General features: G+C 52.2%; 1 protein-coding gene across 11 annotated transcripts in view; it reads right to left on the bottom strand.

The window, feature by feature from the left end:
• The window catches only part of CAMK2G (calcium/calmodulin dependent protein kinase II gamma), a 55,408-nt gene extending 36,357 nt beyond the window's left edge, over positions 1-19,051 (bottom strand). For all 11 annotated transcript variants that reach the window (XM_060111697.1, XM_060111743.1, XM_060111705.1 and 8 more), the window contains exons 1-3: positions 18,871-19,051; positions 17,411-17,505; positions 6,343-6,402 (exon numbers count right to left, since the gene is read on the bottom strand). In XM_060111697.1, the coding sequence (XP_059967680.1) occupies positions 6,343-6,402; positions 17,411-17,505; positions 18,871-18,935 (220 nt within the window). In that variant the 5' untranslated portion in view covers positions 18,936-19,051. The remainder of the gene's footprint in view (positions 1-6,342; positions 6,403-17,410; positions 17,506-18,870) is intronic.
• Between the last annotated feature and the right edge of the window lie 4,100 nt (positions 19,052-23,151).

Genomic DNA, 23,151 nt, shown 5'->3' with positions numbered 1-23,151 from the left:
ATTCTAATGCAAACACAACTTTGTTTTGGCCAACCGTCCTAGCTGCGCCTGTCCCTTCCCTCACCTGCACTCTCTTGATGGGGAGCCTGTATGTTCCAAAGGGCTTCTTCTGTTTGACCTTCACTCCATCCCTCAGCAGTTCCAGGAGCACCTTGCAGAGCACTTCAGGAACGGCCTGACACCAAACCAACCAGTGAAGTTCTCGGATACAAAGAAATCACAGTGTCTCTTCCATGTCCGGCCCCAACCAGCTCAAATGACAACTACCGTTTCCAATGTGAGAGCGTTTCATCCAGGCTGAGGCACTTTCCTACATACCCTTCCCACCAAAGCAAGATCAGCCGAATGTAAAATACAGGCACTCGGCCATCACTAGAGCCCTGTGGTTTTCCTCACTTGACAAATGAGGACTCAGGCCTGCCAGGGCTAGAACCAGGGCCTGACAATTGTTTATGCTTCATATTGCCAACCTTATTAGATCTGATCTGGTTACTCACCCCCAAATTCCCCCAGAACTCAGTATTTCTGCAATTTACCAATGGGATCAAATCAAAGGCAGGTGGTACTTCTAAAACCCCTCCTCCTTAAATGATTCCCTCCTACACTCGGGCACATAAGCTCATACTTCTCTAGGCCCGTGGGGGACAGAAGGAAGGAGCTATAGCCAGACTCCTGCCTCCCTCCCACCCTAACTGAGCCAGGCACGCTCAAGCGAGCTCCCCCAAAGCCCTGCCACCCTCCCTCCTCACTTGTGGGTCTCTGGCAGGAGTTGGTGTCTCATGCTGAGTCCTGCTGCAGCTGCTGCTCCCTTGCTTCCAAGAGGACTTTCCATTTAATTAAAAATTTGCTACGAAAAAGCATTAAAGTGTGTAATACAAATAATCCCCTGGAAATCAGCTGTCCCAGAAGCTAAAGACCAGCTTCATTAGGGAGGTGACTAACAGCAGCAGGATGATGCACTAACAGGGCAGCAGGTACAATGCTAAAGCCACTCCCAGGGGAGTCCTGCCACCTGGCCCTGCCTCCCCAGGATCCCTGCCCCCAGACCCACCCCCTGAACCCAGCACAGCAGGGCTGAGAACAGGGCAAAAAGGGCAGGTACCCATGCCTCTGCCCAGACAGGAAGTCACTGGAACTTGCCCTGCTCCAGGAAGGCCACACACGGAGCCCAGGTGGGAGGAAGCTGGGAGGGGAATCAGAAGAGCAGAGCAGCAAAGTCAGACTCATCCTCCCAAACCACCCAACCCAGAGAATGGCTGTGATGTGTGTCTCAGAGCATGGCACCACCAAGACGAGGAGGGACAGGCGTGGAAGGCTCCATCGCTGAGCGAGACTGCTTTTTGTTTCCATTTGTAAAGAAAATTAACATGGGACTGAGAACAAGACGAGAAACTTGAATGCACCACTCTAACCGCCAACCTAGCAGATTCTTGATAATGATGATCCCAATTACAATACCTAACTCTTAGTTGATCTGTTTCAATGTGCTCGGCATCGTGCCAAGTGCTTTTACACGTGTTATTTGACTGAACCCTTGCATTAGCTCTGTCGGGTAGGTACTCCTATCACCTCCATCTAACAGGACAGGAAACGGTGGCTCCAAACGAAACTCACCCACAGTTATATTGAGAGGCAGAGCTGAGACTTGAGGACAAAGCAAACTGACAGTAAGATCCCTGATTTTGTGGAACTGCCTGCCAGGGAGCCACTTTCTCCATCCTCTTAGGCAAAGGAGCTCCAACCTGTCCCCACTAGCCCTGGCCATTCTGATTCACTCAGCAGTGTCCATTCGGCACCTCCCTGAAGCGGGCGTGACTGTACATGCCACGGACGCAGCTGTGAACAAGGGAAACCCAGCTCTGCCACCGCGCAGCCTCTGGGGGATCGGGGAAGATGGGCTTTAAAGAAGCACTTACACAAATGCATAACCAAGCAGTACTGTGCTGAGGGCTGTCAGGGAGAAGTAAAGGATGCTATGGATGCATGGGGAAAAAAAACAGTCCAACACCCAGGCCATTCCACAGTCATGAGAGGGTACGAAGGCCAAGGAGGACCAGACCAACTCTAGACAGGAAGATCTGGAAAAGGAGTATGAAGCATTTACTGCATTACAGTGATAAGCCTAATTATTATTATTATTTTTTTTTTGTGGTACGCAGGCCTCTCACTGCTGTGGCCTCCCCCGCCGCAGAGCACAGGCTCCGGACGCGCAGGCTCAGCGGCCATGGCTCACGGGCCCAGCCGCTCCGCGGCATGTGGGATCATCCCGGACCGGGGCACGAACCCGCGTCCCCTGCATCGGCAGGCGGACTCTCAACCACTGCGCCACCAGGGAAGCCCCAAGCCTAATTATTGTTCTTTACAAACTGTGGAAGGAAGAACAGGCCAAAAAAAAAACCACTCGATGTCTCATACCTTCAAGTACTGACAAAGCCACAACCCAAATTTTGTGGCTGTTTCCAATTTTTTAGAAAACACCAACAGTATGCCACATTTTAACTAACAAACTTTGGTCAAAAAAGCACTGACCAAGTATCACTGTTCATGTCCATGGAAATAACACAGTGGGAAGGAGGTCCTGTCATCCTATGGGCTGGTGAGTGATGAACGCTGTCCTCCAGAAGCAGGTGGGCAGGGATTTGGGAGCTGCTCAGCTGTGATCCAATGTTTCCTTCTCTTTCTTTACAACTGCTTTTGCTACACTTACTATTAGCTGTATGGGCCCTGGGCCCAAGCTAAAACGCAGCCAGGCTTGAATAACTTGCGAACTGAGTTGGGTCTGGGAGTCTAGGAGGGGTCACTTCCGGGAGCTGGAATCTCCATTTTCATCATTTCCATTTATTTCCTAAGCCTCCTTTGCTTGCAGAACCTTCTCAAAACAACTCCACGAAGAGGCACAGATGACGAAACGGAGGCACAGGTGGGTGAAACCATGTGCCGGAGGTCACAGCTCAGCAGCAAATCCCAGATTCAAACCTAGAGGACTTGACTCTAAAGCCACAGACCTTTGCTTCTCCACGTGCAGCCCATGGATCAGCAGCATGAGCATCACCAGGAGATGTGAGGAAGCTCAGGTCCACCCCAGACCTACTGAACCAGAATCTGAATTTTCACACAATCCCTAAGCGACTCACGAGCACATGAAAGTTTGAGAAGTGCTGCTCTAAACCACAGTGCTAGACTGTGATGAAACTGCTGGGGCAGCTCAGCACGAAGGAAGACAGAGTCTATTCATTAGAGGAATTTAGAGCAGGGAGCAAGCAGAGCACAGGTAGAAGACACTTCACTCAGACTTTAGATCATTAGCACTACTGTCGTTTCCTCCTCTCAACTCCATGCCTCTGGCCACTCTCCCAAGGCTGTTTTAGGTCCTGCAGGATGCCTCAGAACCAACAGGCTTCAAAAAAAAAATAGACTTTACCTTTTAGAGCGATTTTGGGTTCATAGCAAAACTGAGAGTAAAGTACAGAGAGCTCCCACCTACCCCCTGTCCCCACACACGCACAGTGCCCCCCAACATCAACATTCCCCAGGGGAGCAGTGCGTTTGCTACAGCTGATGAGCCTACATTGACACATCATTATCGCCCAGAGTCCATGGTTTACATTAGGGTTCACTCTTCCAACAGGCTTTCAACTCCTGGGGCAGAACATCTATCAGGGAAAAAAACTGGGGGTGCCTGGCTCCTCGTACCAAATACCCTTCTGAATTCAAGTGCCTAAGAGTCTGACAATAACCAGAGGTGGACCATATGCTCTCTGCTCTCAGCTTCCTCAGTTCTGCACCACTCCTGGGCTGGTCCACTTGTATCCCTGAGGGACGGAGTTAGAGGCTACAGCCAAAAGGGCCACAGCTCTGAAGGACAGAGCAGCGGAGAGAGGAGATGAATACTGAATTAAGGGGACAAAACTGCCTCCTCTTCTGCCACAAGCCAGGTCAGGCTCCATGGCAACCCCGCCTCCTGGACCTGCAGCTCCCCCACATCTCCAGGAGTCCTGGTTCCCACTGGACGCCAGATAGCCTGGCTAGCCCACTCTGCCAGGACACGGTCCTGACTCACCCTTCCCTCCCCGTGCCCTTGACCCCAAAATAGGGCCTCAGACCAACATGCCCAGGATCTGGGAGCAGTCGTGAAACGGAAGCACAGTCCTAGGCGATCAGATGCTGACAAAGGGAGTGTGCCTTGCCTGGCCTTCCCTGGGTCCTGCTCCCTTCCGAACAGAGCAGATGGCTGGGGTAGATGGTCACTCCATCTGCCTTAATTCTGAGCTGGGGCAGGTGGTTAAAAAGAAAAAAAAGCGGGGTGGGGGGGGGTGCTACCAAACCAAGTAAAGTCTAAAAGGTCAAAAAGTATATATCAAATTTAAAAGAAAACATAAAACGAAGGCTCGGGCATTATTCAGCTAGAATCCCAGTTTTGTACTTGCCGGTTGATTCTCGATTGTCTTCATCCTACCCTAACCCTGCTGTGGTCAACCATGCCCGTGTCGCAGGTAACGCAGACACGGTTCTGCCTCCTGCATCATCTACCCCACCCCTTGTTCTCCTCCCTCCAGGAGGACAATCCATCATTGCTCTACAAGTTGGTCACCTGGGGAATAAGGAAAGGAAGTTACCGTCCGCCGACCCTGAGACCCGGGACTGGAACACCAAAATGCTTTTGTGCTCGTGGATGGCTTTAGCCACCCACATTCTTTTTTCCTCCTGCTCTGGAACTGCTAGGTCAGAGGTCACAAGCTCACAAAGCCTAGAGGGACCAGGTAGGCAGTACAAACGTGAGATAACAGCAAAAACCGTGGCCAGCGGGCTAAAGGGGCAGCCACTGCCCAGCCCCAGCTGATTCCGGCCACATATGGATGTGGGCTCAGCGGAGCCAAATCTTCTGATTTGAAAGATTGGGAAATAAAATTTTTTTCAAAGTGTGAAATCTCGTTTTAAAATACTGGCGAACAATAAAAATATTTTTAAACCACTGAGCCGGCCAAACAAAACACGCCTGAGTTTGTGACTGCTGTTTTAGCTGCTCCTCTCATCATTTCTCTTCTACCTAAGGCAACACTTTGGTCCCCACCGTCCTGTTTGCAGGTGAGGGTCTAACTTCAGAGAGCTCTGGTAGTTCCAAACCCAGGACTTGTGGGCTGAGAGGTGCTGGCTCCGTGGAAGACTGCATCAGGCAGAGCTGAGCACCAGCTATGCCAATCTGCTTCGGGTGTAATCCAAGCTGCTGATTGCCATCTATAAAGCCCTGCATGGCTGCAGTTCTGGTTACCTCACAGCTTCTCTCCCCTTGGGCTAGAGTACGACCTCACTCTCCTACGTCAGAGCTCCCAGTGAGCATTCCAGCCCGAGATCTGGGAAGCCGGAGGCTGAGTAGCTCTGGAGGAAGCATCGAGCTTCGGCAAGTCGCCTTACAGCCCCAGCTGCAAACCCAGCGGAGTGGGAGGCCTCCAGGGCACTGTGGGAGCCCCGATATTGGGGCCGTGCCTGAGGAGCGCAGAAAACGTGTTGTCCTTTGTGATGATCACAGCTTTCAGGGAAACCTAGGAGATGCTCCCTGCCCTGCCTCAAGTCAAGCCCGGGGCTTCTGCTCAGACACTGCAGCCAGCCCAGTTTCTGTTCCCTCTGCAAGAAGCACCGAATTGGGGCCAGCATTTCTGGCAAAGACTACTTCAGCTGAACAATGTAAAACGGAGCCGGAGTGGGTTGTGGCAGGCAAACCTCCGCGGCTTTAGAACAACCAACAATGTGCTCCTGTCCCCCATGTCAGGGTGGGAGCAGGGAGAAATCCTCTTATTTTTCTCCTTCTCCATCCAAGTGGCTCCTGCCATCCCATCTCCAGAGAAGCCAGGCGGGTGGGCAGCTTGCTTTCCCGGCTCCGGGGAATACAAACGGGAGCGCCATGGAAACGCCCAGAGTGTGCACGACACCGCAACAGGAACAAAACTTTTTCAAGTCCAGAAACAAAATCCGGACCCTTTTATGACGGCCACGGAAGGCCCCTGGTGAGGGATGCTGGCAGGCTACTAGCCCAGAGCCTCACACGCCGAGGACCTGGACCTCAGCCCAAAGACGGAAGGAGAGGGGAAGAAAGCGAGTCTGAAACATATTCTGATACCTCACTCCCAGCCCTGAGATGGCACCACAGGGATGGAGACACTCAGGTCTCTGAACTAGAACACCCCAGAATGCTGAGCAATATATGGCTGCTATCCTGCTTGGGCAAAAAAAGACACTAGGCAAAGGCCCAGGGACAGAAGTGGTTCCCTACACAAAAACAGTGGATTTCTGTTCTCTCCAACTTCCAAAAAATGCCCAAGAAATGCTCTATATAAGGGCACTTACCAATGTTTGGATGCTTCAAAAGTCGGCATATCCGGGCCTCACGTTCTAGTTTCTGGTGATCTAAGAGCAGAAGAGAGAAAACAAAAGCCATCAAACATCCATTCTATTTGTGGCCACCTGGCTATTCATATGCTTTCAATTCTTAGGCACCAACTATGCCCTTTTTACAATTTGCTGAATTAATACAGCAGGTCACGGCAATTCTGGAGACAGGTATTAATGACAACCTTTTCCTGATGAAGTGCCTCAGGAAAGCTTCCCAAGTTAGTGAGTGGCACAGCCAGGATATGAATCCAGGTCTTTAACTAAAACTGTAGTGCTCCTTCCACCACAGGGATTTCACTGGGCCAGTGTGTCCAGAATCTCTTCCTTGTTGGAAATACTAATAATAATGGCTAGGTTTTATTGAACACCTACTACAAGACCAGATATTGTGCTAGGAGTGCTGCATATATCCTCTAATACAGTCTTCATGGCAACCCTGAAACATAATGATGCTGACAATGAAGATGGTGATGATTTGAAAAAAATAATAATACTAGCTAACATTTATTGAGAGCTTACTTCTACACCAGGCAGATACATATTTTAATTTAGTCTCAGAACAATGCTATGAGGTTGGTCGTATTATGATGCCTGTTTTGCAGAAATCCTGCTTCTCCCCAGGATCCTCTTGGCTGTCCGCTCTTGGGAGCTCTGACCTCTTGGCACTCAGGCTCTGGGGTTACTCTGCTTTGGTGAAATGACCAGAATCCAAGAGCCCACAAATCTAAGCAAGCTGTGTTGGTCAGTTCCTTCCCCAGGAAGGCAGAGCTCCAGGAAGTAGAAAGAGAGGCTGCTACTACTCAAAGCAAGGTGGCCTAGAAGCTCTACCCGCCGATCTCTACTTGCTGGAATCCTGCCAAAGTCACCTGCTTCACAGAGTCTTCCCTGTTCCTCCTGGTAGTCTGTGACTTGTCTCCCCATGACCCACCCCCGTCTCCCACAGCACCTCTTATAATTGTCACATCACACATTAAATCACACGTTAAATCTTTTGGTCACAAGCTCTTCAAAGGGTGGGACCTCTCTGCGTGATGCTTCCTGGAGTTCCTTCCATATCAGAGGCTTAATAAGGGTTTGTCAATAACATTGACAGTAGTAGTAAAAACTATTATTTACGAAGCATTTACTATATGCCAGGCAGAGGCACGGATTTTCTTATTTCATCCTCACAGAAACCCCGTGAAGTGGAGGATCTGATTAGCTCCATTACATTGTAAAGGAGGAAACTGAGGCTTAAAAGGTTCAAGTAACCTGGCCAAGGTCCCACAGACAGGTGGATACAGGTGGTCCGAGCCTAGAGCCCTCTTTCTCATTGCTATGACGTGATGACAAGATAAAGAAAAGTGAGAGGATTAAGTAAAGACTCCAGGCTTTGGGGGGCATAGTCCAGTTCACCTCAACTTCTCCAGATCCAGGCAGGTACCTTCCCATCCATAGCTGTCAAGCAATTCCCGCCTCCCTTGGTAGGGGCTTCTGCCCATCCCACCTCTACCTAAATAGCAAAGAGCCTCTGAAAAGCCTCCCATGACCCTCACAACTATCTTACCAGGCAGGTGCATTGCTTATCCCATTTCACAGATGATAAAACAGGCCCAGAGAAGTTAAATAACTTGCCCGAGATCCTACAGCAGGAAAGGGATAGAACCGTGATTTCAAGCCCAGGCCTGCCTGAGATGATGTACGGATTATAGATGAGAAGGAATTCGTATTTACTGTTTCACCAACCACCCTCAGCTTTGTCCTAAACTTTCCCCCTAGGGACAGCTCTGCTTTGTGTTAGAAGGACGTGGGGACAGGCAGAGATTAGTTCCTGCTGCCCAGCTAATCCATCCCAGCTGTCCAAAGATCTGGGTCAGGCCTTCCTTCCCATCCTCGAGTTCAGTATGACCACTGACCAGGATGCAGCCAGGAGAACTCCAGGTAACCCCACATTGCCTGGGATCCCTCAGGGCCAAGGACCTTCAGAAGGTAGGCAGTTGAGGAAGCAGCATTAGCCCTGCCTGGTGGCAGGGGGGCTTTGCTTCTTCCAGATCTGGCCAGAGGATGTCAGGGCGACCCCACCTTCCTCCCCATCCCTGGACGTGGGATGGCAGTACCAAGCTAGTCACCCTAAAGCAGAAGACCCACCAGCCCTCTCTCTGACCACTCACCTAACACCCTCCAACCCACAACTCTCGGGCTTGGCTGCCCGGGCAGGTGCAGGAGAACAGTATCTTGTGATGTGGAGGTGGCTGCTGAGGAGAAGGCCCAGAAGATTAATGTTTATCTCCTCCCTTAAGACTCTTACTGGCTAATAGTTACAGTTCCACAACAGCAACAGCACTAAAACTACGGGTGCTCTGGCATCCATATTATCAGTGACTCAGAGTAGGAAGAGAAGAGACACAGATTCACACTTCCAGCTCCTTGAAGGAGCTGCCCAGGGTCCAGAGGGTCCTAGATAGTCACTTAGTTCGACACTAACTCCAAGGAGCTGAGCCCCATGTTCTGCCCAAGGCCTGTGTCTCCTCTGAACCTCGGGCTGCGTCTTGGTCTTTGCTCTGATCCTTAGTCATGGAGTCTGGCCATTAACACAACAGCTTAGGAGTCAGAGAGCCCCAGACTGAGTCTCAGGGCCGCCACGTTGGGTGAGTTATTAAACCCATCTGAGCCTCATTCATTCACTCAGAAATATTACTGAGGCCTACTATGTGACAGGCACTGTTCCAGACGCTGGGGATATGGCAGTGAACAAAAGAGACAACAATCCCCACTCTCACTGAGCTGATATCCTAGAGGAGCTGGGGGGGGGGCGGGGGACAGACAGTAACAACTGGATGGTACGTTAGATGTCGTGGTTAAGTGGGATGGAGAAAAATAAAGTAGGGAAGCGGGAGAGTGGACACTTTTTAGGTGGTCAGGGAACACCTCAGCAAGGAGGTGACGTTTGATTAGAACCCGAAGGAGGTGAGAGAGTGAGCCAGGCACACAGCTTGGGAAAAAGTTTCCTCACTTCTAAAATGGAGGCAGCGATACCCGTGGATTAAATGATGTATTTGGGTAAACGCTCAGCACAGTGCCTGGCACACAGGGAGAGCCTCCTTTCCAAGGGCCCAGTGATAAGATGGATGAGACCTCCTAGGCTGGGCTTGTGCCCATGGCCATCACCAGAGACACGAGAGAGTTGGGTCCACTCTCCCTCAGCCTGGGCAGTCCACGGCACAGCAACTGAGCCCCCCGACCTGGCTCCATCACAGCCTCCTGTTTGGGGGTGGCCCACCTGTGTCTAGAGCCTACAGGGGAAGGTTAACAACAGGGGCTCATCAGACAGAGGACAGCCCAGGAAATGCCGCTGCCCATGAGATCCCTGGTCTTCCTCGGCCTCAGCCTTGCTGGCTGTGGTGCCCTGCCATCCCGAAGCTCTGCTCAATGAGCCGTGTGGTTTCTGCTTACCGCGCTCTGACTCCTTACTCCTCGCACAGCCAGCCAGCACCCCACCTCTCCAGCTGTTGTCTCTTGTCCCTTTCCCCCCTCACTTCCGGTCCTGTTGTCCCCTCCAGGGCTGCTCCATGTCTGGGAAAAAGCAAAGGGCTCCACCCTAGCAGCAGTTGTGTTTGAGGAACAAGTAAGGTTTGCAGAGCATCTTTTCCAGATGCAACGTCTGTCCTGTAAACTCGCATCCCCAGCCCCAAAAGGGGTAAGGCCACTGAACTGGCCTGGTCCACAGTGGTAGGTCCAAGTCCTGGCTTGGCATCCCAAGGTGATAACACATCAGCCGGTGCTCTTGTCACAAAGGCAGCCTTCTCCCTTGAGACCCCCCTCCTTCCAGTGACCGCTGAGCTTGCCGTTCCTAAGGAACAGCCCAGACCTTCCAAGGCTGACCCTCTTCCCACCCACCTTTCAACTGGGCTCATCCCCACCCCCTCACATGGCCCAGCCCCCCCTTCCTGTTTGACAACGGCCACTTCCCGCTTTTGCACAGGGCCACTTCCTGCCTGCCTGTGCGCTACTGCCATGGAGAGACCCACCCCTGCCGGCCTTCAGCCCAGCTCCAACCATAGCCCTCTGCAAGGATTTCCCCTCAAGAGCAGAGGTGGCAACAGGAGCAGAAAGCAGAAGCGGCCGTTACCAAGATCCCGCTTCAGGCTTTCCTAACAGCCCACCCAGGGCAGAGCCAGGCCCTGGAACACAAGGATCCCTGGAGGCCTCACCTCTCCCGCTTTCTGCCCAAGCGCTTCAAGACTTGGTTCAGGGCACCACAAAGGCCGAATACCCTTGACAAGAAGGGCAGCAAGGAGTGACCAGATGCAGAAAAGAGGAAGCAGACAGTGAGGAGACGGTGCGTGGCAAAGGCGGGGGCAGAGCCCTAGAAACACGTCTCCCTTAGGACCCCAGGGGAGATGCCCACTCCAAATTCACTTTCCTTCCCCAACAGGATCGGGGCCCAGGGAGGGCCGTCCAGATTCTCCACAGCCCTGCAGAGACACGCCGGCTGATTTAGTGACATTTCTCTAAAACCACGAACGCCAGCACCAGCTTCAACTAAGATCCTACTGCCATCTAAACATACAACCCACTGTAAGTGGGAAAGGACAGAGCCCTGCTCTGGCTATGGGGACTCTCCCCAAGTTCCAACCTCAATGACACCCTTGACTTTTCAAAGGGTATTTCAAAGGTCTGTGCCTGTGGCCCCAACATGGATTAGGAAAAGCTTCCCAGAGCCTATCGGGTTCAGATGTTCGATGTGGGTCTCTCCTCTTGTTGCTCTTCCAAGTGCCCCCCTCCAGGCCCCCCCGGAGATATCGCTCCGAGGAGTATAAACAAGGGCAGCATAGGGATTTGGTGTCATAATCCACATTCCCCAGCTGCTTATAAACAGCCCCTGGCCTTGGGCACTGACTAGTGGGAATCCCAAGCCACAGTCTCATTGACCTTACCCTGACATTGTGATGCCACATCCCTTCCTCTCTGAATCTCACTCTAAAGGTGCAAAGTCCCCAGTTAAGAGCAAAGTCCGTGTATCATGTAAGAGCAGGGGCCACAGCTTCTAACTCCTTCACACCCATACACCCGGGGACTAGCTGAGGGCTGTGAATACAGTGAGATGGAGCCTGAAATGTGCCCATGTGAACCCCCGGGGCTCTGTCCTTTAACCTGGTGTCCCCCCGCTTCTCTTCAGTCCTAACTCGAGCAGTTTTAACTGGGTGACACAAAGACCTGAGCCCTGCTTTGGTCTCTGAATATTAAGACAAGAGAAGCTTTAACTAAGGAGGAAAAGGAGGGAGGCATCAAGAAGTGCCCCGTAGAGAAAGTCTCCCAGACCAGCTTGGACAGGGAAAATCCCCATGGGGTCACTAGCAAGCCCCAAGAAGGCAAGGCTCTGCCTCTGGACACTCTCGAGGGCCAGAACAGGGTCAGCTGCCGAGTACTCCATGCCCCTGGCAGGACTCTGGGTGCCTGCAGCCTTTGCCCACTGTTTTGGTGACATTTCCTTCATGGTAACCAGCCCCAAGTAAAACATCCCAGGAAGCAGCCCCTAAAAATAGCTCCTCCCAGGGCAGCAGCAAGCAGGGGGGAGGGGAAAGAGAGGGAGGAGAAAAGAGGGGAGCAGATGGGAAGCTGCTGCTGCTGCTAGAGTCCAGGAAGTAGAGGTGGTGTTGGGGGGAAGTGGCTGGAAATATCCCCATCATAGAGCGGTCTCTACCCACAGAGGTGGTTACAGATGACAGCAAGACCTAGCAGAAAGGAGGGATTTGCTCCACTGGGCTTAGAGCTCTGGGCCTAGATGGAGAGGTATGGGGGTGATATATCAGGATTTATTACAGGAACAAAATATCCAGAATATGTATTTTAAAGGGAAGAGTCAAAGGGTAAGTGAAGTCCATACTGCTTAAGGATGCTGGGATCTGAGCACTGGCAAAATCACTGGCATGCCTACATATCAAAACAAACCAATCTTTTGTGTCTTGGTTTCCCCACTGGCTGTGGGTCAGAGCTGGCTGGCCAGGGGCAGAAGACAAAGGGCCTCTGCCGAGAGGCCCTCAGAAGGTGCAAAGTGCCCATTTCTTCCTGTCACCACCCTTTTGGCACCCATGGGATCAGGCCCATGTCAGCCCGCCAAGGCTGTCCAGAGAGCAGCAAGCACAGAGATGGGGCAGAAGCCTGTCACGCCCACTCCTCCCCTTCCCCGTCTCCAGCCTCAGCAGAGAATGGGGTCAGCCACTCACCTCTAGGGTTTCAGCACAGCCTCAAAGCTTGGAGCACAGCTCCTAACAAGGGACCAGAGCAAGCAGCAGGAAGAAGCAAGCAGCAGGGCTTCCCCTACTGCCACCTTGGATGGGGGGCCACCTTCCAACCTCCATCTCCACCCTATGATGCCAGCACCCCAAGTCACTCTGGGAAGGGGTGGGAGGGCAGGGAGGCAGGCCAGTGTTGTGCGAGCTAAGTCACACAGCTCAAAGCATGACTGTGTGATGAAACTGGCCCTTAGCACAAAGAAGGGGTCTCCAGGCTGCTTCCTCATCTACCCAAGGGGAAGGGTCAGAGGAGCTCCTTCACTTATATACAGGATGCCCATCTCTCTGTCAACAGAAATTGGTCTGTTTTCTCCTCAGGAGGAAAGCACGGTTTTGGATCTAATATCTAATCTCCTTAAATGCTTCCTAAAGTCCCAGAGTCCCCGCGTTCCCATGCTGCATAGATTTCTCTTTCTTCTGCCCCGCCCTCATTGCTGCATCACCCTCCTCTCTCTTCATCCTTAACAGGAAAGTCTCACTTGGAAATACCACAGGGGACACAAATGTCATGGGGGCTACTCGGGCCAACACTAAGGGGTGGAGACTTTGAGCTGGCACCACCCAGGGGGATCCTATTTCACTCCTCAGGGCCAGCTGGACCCAGAAAGGAACAGCCTTTGCCCTTCTGGTGGCCAACATGCCACAACTCCAGCCACTCAGCTTGCCACAGCCTTGGACACGAACCGACACCCCAATCTGGGGGCTCAGAAGCAGGCCTCTCATCACAGAACAGCCCATGTACACAGATGGCCACATACCGGCCAAGACACCACCTGGAGAAGCTGGGCTAAGGTGTGTCTGGTAAATCTCAGAGAGCATGGCCACAGCAACTGTCACAGCTATCGCTGATTTTAGACAGCATTTCTTAAAAGTGTGGCTCAGGGTCTACCTGCATGAAAGTCACTAAGGCACTTGTTAAAAATGTAGATTCTGAGGCTATGCCCCAGACCTCCTGAAGCAGAATCTCTGTGGATAGAGCCCAGGAATGTGCATTTTTAACCAGTCTTCAAGGTGATCCTCTTGCACACTAAAATTGAAAATTGCTGCTTAGAGGAAGTCCCAACATTGCCCTATAAGGCCGTTTATGACACGGAAGGAAGATGATAAGCTGCACTGTCTTCCTATATCTCCCACCTGCTTTATTCTCCAAGCACAGGTCTTTAACCTCATCTGTCCTCCCCTACAGCCGTGTCAGGCCTACAGCCTGGCTCCATGGATGAGAAAGGGGGAACCCAAGCCAGCACCAGGGTACAAGGGATCCAGCAGCTTGGCTATGAGTTTCCTGAGCGCCAAAGCCAAAAGGCAACCAGGCTGGTTACACAGTCCATTCACTCAACAAGTATAGGAGGCTCAATATGTATCAGGCACTTTGCTGTATCAATATGTATCCGGCCCCGCCCACACCAAAGTAAAAGAAACAGATATGGCTCCTACCTTTACCCTCCCAGGTCCTGAGGAAGGGGAAAGCTTTTGCTTACATTTAGCTTCAATAGAAATTTCTTCACATGGGGTATACAGATTAAATAAATAAATAAACAAAGCAAGTGCTGTAACAGATTTCATAATATTGTTACCAATAGCACCTCTTAGTAAGGCTAAGTATCCCATCATAGTGAAAGCAATTGGAATTCAGATAAATGGTCCAAATAGAGAAGTTTCTTATGACATGAACTGCTCCAAAGATAAATCCTAAACTATGTAGAGAAAAGAAAGGACCATTTGCCCTTCAACTGTAGCAACATGGGAAATGCTTTGGATATAAGCAAGAGAGTGGGATATAAAATGTTATGCTCCATGAGGTGAAAATCTATATGCATATGAATAAAGATAAGAAGAGAATATGAAGATTTAAAAATAAAAAAAGACATAAGGGCTCAGGCTTCTGGGGGAGGGGGTGCTCTTAAATCTTAAAATAACGACTTATCATTGCCATCACCTGGCCCACTAGCTCTGCATCCAAGCCTATTTTAAATGCCTCCTGCAGCCTAGCTGAGAGCTAAGCTTGGAACCACTGGCTCCCTTAAGAGCCCCAACTCTACACCTACTGCTGTTCCAAAGCAAATGGAGTGACGTTATGTGACTTCAAGTGACTCTACGTAGACAGGCCCGCAGACAACAACAGCCCTCAAGGCTCAGCCACGTGAACTCCCTACCTTGTCGCACAGCCACCACACCACCGTGGGCCCCCGAGGCCACCATGACAAGAAACAACAGAGCAAAAGAAGGATTCCCATCCAGAGCTGACCCCCCAGAAGACCAGGTGATCTCTCCCCATGCCTCCTGGGCCACCTTATCATGGATGCCAAGGAGTACCAGCCCGATACGCTCTTTTTCACTTGGCAGCACAGAGGATCACAAACAAGAAAGATAACAGGCAGAGAGACTCAGCAAACACAGCAAGCTCCTTCAGACCCTCGTGGATGACCCTGGTGGGCCCACCACATTCCCAGACACAGAAATCCAACACCTGTGGAGCCCCAGACAGACAGACAGCGATGAGTGAAACCCAGCCCCAGCCGCTGCACCTTTATAAAATATACAGCGTAAACTGAGAGGCTGCAGGGAAGCCACGGCCTTCACTCCCTAACCCCACGGGCACCAGCCTAGTGGGCACTGGCCCAACCCTCCCCAGGAGCTCACACCCGCCACGGCCACACCTACAGCACAGCCCCTGGATGGCTCCCTCCATCTCCAAGACAACACCCTCCCACTCTCAACCTCCAAACAGTACGGGCACTTACATATTCCTGAACTCTCTTGTTGGCATCTGTGCCTATCAGCCAGGACCAGGCCTCTGTCCCAGAGTTAACCTGGCACACAGGCCACGCAGCAGAGCCCCAGTTTTGGCATAACCATCTTGAGAGAGGGGGAGTTGCTGCCTAAAGCATATGATCTTACACAGAATCTTCTTGAGAGGAGAAAAAAAATCAAAGAGAAATGAAACCTCATCCCATTTGGGCAGGGAAAGAAAGATATCAGCTGGGAAAGATGGGACAAGGTTGAAAGAAGGTGAGGACTGGAAAGGGACATGATCATATCGGTTAGGGAAGTTCAGGTGGGTAGGGAAGGAGTAGAAAATGGTGGCCCAAGGCAGGCAGCTCCACAAAGTCACCACACCAGCTATCCTCATCCCAGAGTTCAGCTCCCAGCTGTCTCTCCCTCTCCCTCCCTCACCGCTGGGTCAGAGGACAGTGGTGCGATGAGGAAAGCAAAGCACTGCATCATTAACTGGAGATACCAGACACCAGCCCCATTTCTGATGCACCAGGGCTATGCTGTGTGGGCACGGGGAGGTATCCATTCTCAAACCGTCATCCCTGCCTGCGCCCTGCATCCTTGGCCAGAGGATGTCTGCCAAAGAGTCCAGCCCACCGCATTGTCCCGCCTCCCCATGGAAGGAGGGCATCTGACTGCCCACATATCTCTATGGCAACCATCGCCTCCAATTCAAGGTACCCAGAGAGAAAGAAAACAAACAAATAAGTCAACTTAATAGCCAATGTAGAGGAACGGCAAGAGACAGGGGCTGGGAGGGAGACAGCAAGACAATCCCTGCTTGTGGGGATGGAGAGAGGCCCTCCCAGCCAGGAGGCAGACACAGCCCTGCTAAACAGGTCCCAGAATAATTGACATGACAGAAGCCCACTGTCATTTTATAGCTTCTCCAATGCTTAGGGACATCTATTACATCTCTTACCCCAGAGACGCCCAGGTCATTACTAGCCATGGCCCACATCTTCTCCAGGGCATCTGTCCTGGCTCCTAATATATTTATCGCATCCTATTGCCTAGTCTTAATTCCTTTCTATGAGTCTCATAACCTTTGTCTTGGTGCTATACCCTGCAGCTCTCGATGACCTGACCCATCTACATACCTCCATACTCACCACACCTGTTCACAGAGCACTTCACACATTGTTGGGTCTATACCTATCAGATGAGGTGAGTTTGGCAAGCACCCAATACAAGGTGCAGGGAGTGTAGGTTCAAGGTGTGAGAGACAGGGCCTGACCCTCCTGGCCTCAGGTACTTGGAAGGATCTCACAAGTTAGGCCCTCAGGCCAGGGCCTTCACAGTTCTCAGATCCCGAGGCCAAGCTGCTTCCACTCCAACCAGGCCATTGATATTTCCAGACCATGAGGCATCAGCCTCCACCCAGGACAGACTGCATCTGCTGTTGCTGCACCACCAACTTTGTAATTTGATCAAAAAAGCAATCAAGTTCATCTGGCAGGATTTGTTCCCGAGAAGCCCTCGCCAGTAGCAGCCTCCCCTGATGTTTACAGATTCCCTTCCCTTGGGAGTCTGTTCTGCCGCCTGCTGGGCAGGGGGAGGCTGGATTTGTCAGAGCTGTTCACTTACTGCATTTTCATCTTAAGTCCCCACTGGGGCACAGGGATTCGGACAGGCCTGGAGTGGTTACCACTGCCCCAAACACAGACTCCAAATGACCCAAATGAAGAGCTAGCCACCCACCACTCCCCATATCCTCCACCTCCATAAAAACCAAACTCCCTTGAGCCTTCACAGACTACTCCTCCCAGCAGCAACCTAAATCTCTTACACCTTCATTCTTTTCTACCTGTTCCCCACACAATTCCTTGCCTGGTTTCAAAGTTCACCCACCCTGAAATCCCAACACTTCTCCAAGTGCTAAAACGCACAATCCCCAACTCCTGGAGCATCTTCAGAAGAATCCATAGCCCTTGGAGGCACCCTTGGGAGAGACCAAGATGGGGAATACTCACCCCGGGCAGATAATTTCTTGGTATTGATGATTTTTGCTGCATACTCCTGCGTGGAGGTTTTCTTCACACACCTGCGGACCACAGAGAAAGCACCCCTGGAGGGAGAAGGGGGAAAGAACTGGGAAACGGAGCAAACACACTTCAGGTCTGAGGACAGTGATGCTCCCAGCACTAGACCTTTAGTCAAAATCACACACACACACACACACCAGCATAGTACCCATCACCATCCAACATGGGGCAGAAGGATGTGGCCTCTGCAGGACGCTCAACAGATGTGGGTGGAGGACCACCCTACTCCCACACCCACATCTAGTTCTGGGCAAACCAACAGCCCTAACCTCAGGCTGTGCGTCAGGCTGGTGGCAGATGCTTAAAACACACACCTGCTGCATCTCACGGACAGCCCTGCAGTCCTGGCCTAGAGGACCCGGAGAAGGCAAGAGACCCTGCCCTTTTCTCAGCAGGAATAGTTGGGGGTAGGAGGAGAGATTAGAAAGAGGGTATAATCCCCTGAGAGAGAAATCTCCCTCAACCATGGGGGAAGGTGAGGAAAGTGAGGCTCAAATCCCCCTCACCCGGCTTCATCCCACTGCATCCTGCCTCAACTGACAGCAGGGAAAAAGAGGATCCAGTTGTGGGTCTCAGACATCAACAGCTCCCCTTCCCCATGATATTTCCCTCTACGTCCGCGCGCCCCCCACCCCCCGCCCAGTCCCCCACGGGAGCTTCCACTCTCCAGCTCTGGAAACATCTAGGGGGGCGGGCAGGGCGGGGGCTGCAGTGGCCGGGCTCGCCGCCGCGGGTGGGGGGTGGGGGGGCTGGGGCTGCTGCAGCGGCCTGCTCAGTGCGGAGGGGAGGGGGATGCTGCGGCTGCGGCGCGCGGCTCCCGGGACCGCTGCAGGGATGGGGGGAGGGGACGGGGGTGCTGCAGCACTGCCCAGCAGTGGGGCTGGGTTCCTGGAAGCTGCACTAGCCGGGGGCGGGGCCGGGTACCAAACATCCCCCCACACCCGGGCACCGCAGCGGGGTTGGAGCTACAGGGCCGGGGAGGGTCCTGAGTGCCAGGCGCATGGGACATAGGACGGGATGCTGAATGAGCTCCTGAACTGAGTGGGAAGGGGGCAGCGAGCAGGTGGGGTCGGGATGGGGGGCGCCTGAAGGCTGCAGGAGGGGCGGGGCTGGGGGCGCCCAGGAGCGCTCCAGGGGCTGCAGTCCCCGCGGCAACGCGGGGTGCAGCAGCCCGGGCAGCTGCTGCAGGGCGCGGAGGGCGCTGCGGGGCAGGGAGCTGGGGGCGACGGGGCCCCCGGAGGCGGCTGGCGGGAAAGGCTGGGGGTGGGGCGGGCCGAGGGGGCGCTGGAGCGGCTGGTGCAGGGCCGGGGGGCGGGGCGAGGAGCCGCATAGCGCCCGGGCGGCTGGGGCAGGGTGGGGGGCCCCGGCGGGCGGCGGGCGAGCCGTACTTGCCGAGCTCCTCGAAGAGCTGGTAGTCGTCGGTGAAGCGGGTGCAGGTGGCGGTGGTGGCCATGCTGGCGGGCGGGCGGACGCGGCGGTGCAGCCCGCGCCGACGTCGGTGCACAGTCACCGCCGACCGGCCGAGGGAGCAAGAGGAGGAGACGGGGCTGAGCCCGGCAGCACCGCGAGACTTTACCGGGGAGAGCGAGCGAGGGAGGGACACCCCCGCGCCGCCTGTCCGCCCCGCCCCGCCCCCAGCCCCGCCGGCCCCCTCGGCCCGGCCCCCGCCCCGCCCCCAGGGAGGGGCCTCCCGCCGCCGGCCCCGCCCCACCCAAGGGAGCCGCCTGGGCTGGGTCGAGCGCTCGGGGGAGCGAAGGGGAGGTGGGGGGTGGTCTCAGCCCCGGGCCGCCAGGAGGGAGCTGGAAGGTTCGCGACCTGTGGGCTTGTCTCAGGGCGGACCCTACAAGTGCTCAGAACGTGCGTGCGAGTGTGTGTGTGTGTGTTGGGAGTGTGTAGGGGTCTGGACCACCGAGTTTTCTGGTGAAGCTCCACACTCGAGTCCGGCGCACACGATGTGGAGAGAGGGCCAAGGTCAAAAAGCCCGTGTCACACTGCACACTCGGGAGACGCCCCCAGTCTGTGCAGAGCCAGCTCTCAGCAGCCTTCCCTCAGGAAGCTGACAGTCTAGACTTGTGTAAGCATCAGGGCCGTTATTAGATAAAACCCTTCAGGCACGGTTTGTTCAGGGAGACCAGGCCAGGGCGAAGGATGCAGGTGGAACTCTGCCTTCGTGCACTCCAACCTTAGAGATGAGAGAATGTTCTCTCTCCGGCCAGCTAAGAAAGGGATGAAATGGGAACCATTTAGAAAAGGCTTTGTGCGGTGTGGGCTAGTAGAGCAAGTGGAAGGAAGAAAACAATAGCCCCATTTTCTCTCAGGCACCCTTTATTTTACGTTATGGCACTCATCACATTGTGTAATGATATGTTTACTGGTATGAGAGGCGGTAGAGCAAGAGCATGGCTGTCTTAAGAGTGAGCTCGGGGTCAGACTGCCTGACTTGGATTTCTGGGCAACTCACTGACCAGCTGTGTGACATCCGGCAAGTCACTTAGTTTGTCTGTGCTTCAGTTACCTGATCTGAAAACTGGAAAGAGTCATAGTAACTAACTACCTCACAGAGTTTTGATTATTAAATGGACTAAATCACTTAAAGTACTTAGAACAGTACCTGGTACCTAAGTAGAAGAGTGTTAGCTATCTGTTTAATGTTTGCCTTCCCACTAAATTGTTAACAGGGCAGGGCTTCTGCCTCCTTTGTTCGCTACTCTTTACTCAGCCCCAGACACTTAGTAAATATTTGTGGAATGAAGGGACTCCTTGGGGCCCTGGCTCCTGTCTCCACTGTTAGAGGATGGTAGGACGGAGGCACACAACTGTCTCGGCGGAGGAGAAACAGGCCGGGCAGGTTCCTGACCTGCCCGGGCAGCTGTACCCCAAGTCAGAGGCCAGCCCCTACTGGGCAGGGCGGAGTTCAGCCAACTGCTGCAGCTCAGTCTTGATTACAGCAGGACGCCCACTGGGAGTTGGGCCTCCATTGTCAGCAGGCTGGCTCGCCCGGAGAAGGCAGCTGAGACGCTGAGAGGCGTCCCAGCCTCCCAGACCACCTCCCTGAGGGGGTGGGTGGAGCAAAGCTCCCAGGGAGGGCTCCTCTCCTTTCCTTAGCCAACAGCCCTTGGAGCTGGTTTGAGAACCAGACTGCCCAGTGGGGGTGATTAAGGAAATAGGAGAGGAAAAGCATTAATAGATTGCCTGGGAGGAGGGCAGAGGGCAGAAGGGAAGGGTTGAGGTGACAGAATATCATGCCCCACCCCTCCTCAGGGCAACAGGAAGTAAGGCGCTGAGGAGTAAGGCCACTTCCTATCTCGAAGCACCGGGGTAAGAGCCTGGTTCCAAGTCCCAGTGTGGGGCAGGGCAATGAGATTGTATACACGTGGATGACAGTAAATCATCCACCTTAAAGGCAGAAGTGACGGCTAGCCTGCACTCTAGTAACAAGGCTTGCATATTAATCATCAGTGTGCCACTCCTGAGCCCTCAAGGCAACTTGGTTCCCGACCTCCAGATGCTGAAACTTTATATTCATTAATGTAAGGTGGAGTGAGAAGATGGAGAGATGTCAGAACAAGCACAGACCAGGGCTGCCATGGAGGCCCCTAAGGTATCCCAAGGGAAAACAGAAAAACGGGACGACAAACCTGACCTGTTCCCGGCAGAGGGTGAGGGTTCTACTACCTCATTGCTCCCTCCCTCCCTCACTATTCTCAACAGCCTCCCTGACATGGCCGTAGTGGCCACTGGAGCCTACAGACACCTTTGTGTGCACACACAAACACACCCCGGCACACACACTCCTTGATCCCCATTGCTGTAGCACCCATACAAGCTCCAGCTACCCCATGGCAATTAGAGTGAAGATACATATAAATAATAACGAGTTTGCCAGCTCCCTGCTCATCAGTATCTATGGCAACCTCATGGGGTCCAAGAGTGGCTATGTTCCATTGCAGCCGGTCCCCTGGGCAGCATCAGCACTCAGGCCATGCCCACAGAGCAGGGAAAGGATTTACACAGGAAATGGATTGCCTGATAATCACCAGAGGAGCCCCACTAGGCGAACCCTCCGTCATTCTGCTGATCTTTCTCTTTGGAGTCTCTGAAAATTACACCATGGGACTTCTCCTTGAACGAGAGAAACTTCCCTCCCTAATTTTGGAATGCAATTTTAGAGTATGAAGTTACTTACTCTTCAGAGTTGAGGAAAATGGGGCAGTTGAAAGTGAGGCTTTCTTTTTATTGAAGTATAGTTGACACAATATTATGTTAGTTTCAGGTGTACAGCAAAGTGATTCAGTTATATATTTGTATATATTTTCAGATTATTTTCCATTATAGGTTATTACAAGATATTGAATATAGTTCCCTGTGCTATGCAATAAATCCTTGTTGCTTATCTATTTTATGTATCATAGTTTGTATCTGTTAATCCCATACTCCTAATTTACCCCTTCCCCTCTCCTTTTCCCCTTTGGTAACCATAAGTTTGTTTTCTATGTCTGTGAGCCTGTTTCTGTTTTGTCAATAAATTCATTTGTATTATTTTTTAGATTCCACATATAAGTGATATCATATGATATTTATCTTTGTCTGACTTGCTTCTCTTAGTATGATCATCTCTAGGTCCATCCATGTTGCTGCAAATGGCAATATTTCATTCTTTTTTAAGACTGAATAATATTGCATTATATATATATACCACATCTTCTTAAACCAATCCTTTGTTGATGGGCATGAAAGTGAGGTATTTAAATGCAAGAGGGATGACACTCTTGGAAACAAAGAATAGGTACCTGCTTGTTATGGGATGTTGTAAAATAAATTTGAAGAGAATTCAGTCTCGTACTGTAAGGGGTTTTTAAATCCATACTTTAAATCCACAGAACCCTATGGGTTACATGGTCAAGCCCCAGCAGCTGCTTAATGTACTGGGGTTCCACATAAGATTTTGTTGAAAAAAAAGAGTCCCTGGCTAAAAAAAGTCCCTGAAAGAAGTTTGAAACCCACTGGATAAGAGGCTTCTGAGGTCCCCTCCAACTCTAGGATTCTATGACTAGTTTTGGAGAATTAGGGGTGATGAGGTCAATGGCCTTTCTCCAAGGACTCAGAAAATTTTTTGTTGTGAGGCATTTGAAACTAGTGAGAAGATACGATAATGAGGAAAAGAAACAATGAGAAAGACAAATGAAAACATTTAAATAAGCAATCCCCAAACTAGGAGGGGTTAAGGGATGCCCCTCTCTCCCCTGGATGACACTTCAAATCACAACCACGCACAGAAAAGCTGATATGCCCCATCCCCGAAGAGAACTACTCCCAACCAAGCCATTGTCTTTGGTGGGAGTATTTTCCCATCCCTCCTGTGTCTAAGAGCTTGAAAAAAGGGTTAAGAACCACGAATTAAATCAATGACCACGGTATTTCTTAAAAGAGAAGCTGAGGAATTTTAAGTGAGGGGCTCAACTCCTACTGGGCATAGGGGATGAGATTTTGGGGTGACAGGCTGAGAATATTTGGAGTGAGAACTAAAGCATTTGGTGTGAGAAAACGAGGTGTTTGTAATAGGGTCTGAGATACAGGGAATGAGCTGAGCTCAGAATTTCAGGTGTGTTGTAGGAATGAGTTTCAGGTGAGTTGTGAGAAGCCAAAATGATTGGAATGAGGGGCTGAGG

The sequence above is a fragment of the Mesoplodon densirostris genome, chromosome 1, assembly GCF_025265405.1.
Source record: "Mesoplodon densirostris isolate mMesDen1 chromosome 1, mMesDen1 primary haplotype, whole genome shotgun sequence".
In the NCBI taxonomy this organism is placed as follows: domain Eukaryota; kingdom Metazoa; phylum Chordata; class Mammalia; order Artiodactyla; family Ziphiidae; genus Mesoplodon; species Mesoplodon densirostris.
The sequence above is the reverse complement of the archived record's forward strand: the minus strand, read 5'-3'. Positions and strand labels throughout refer to the sequence as shown.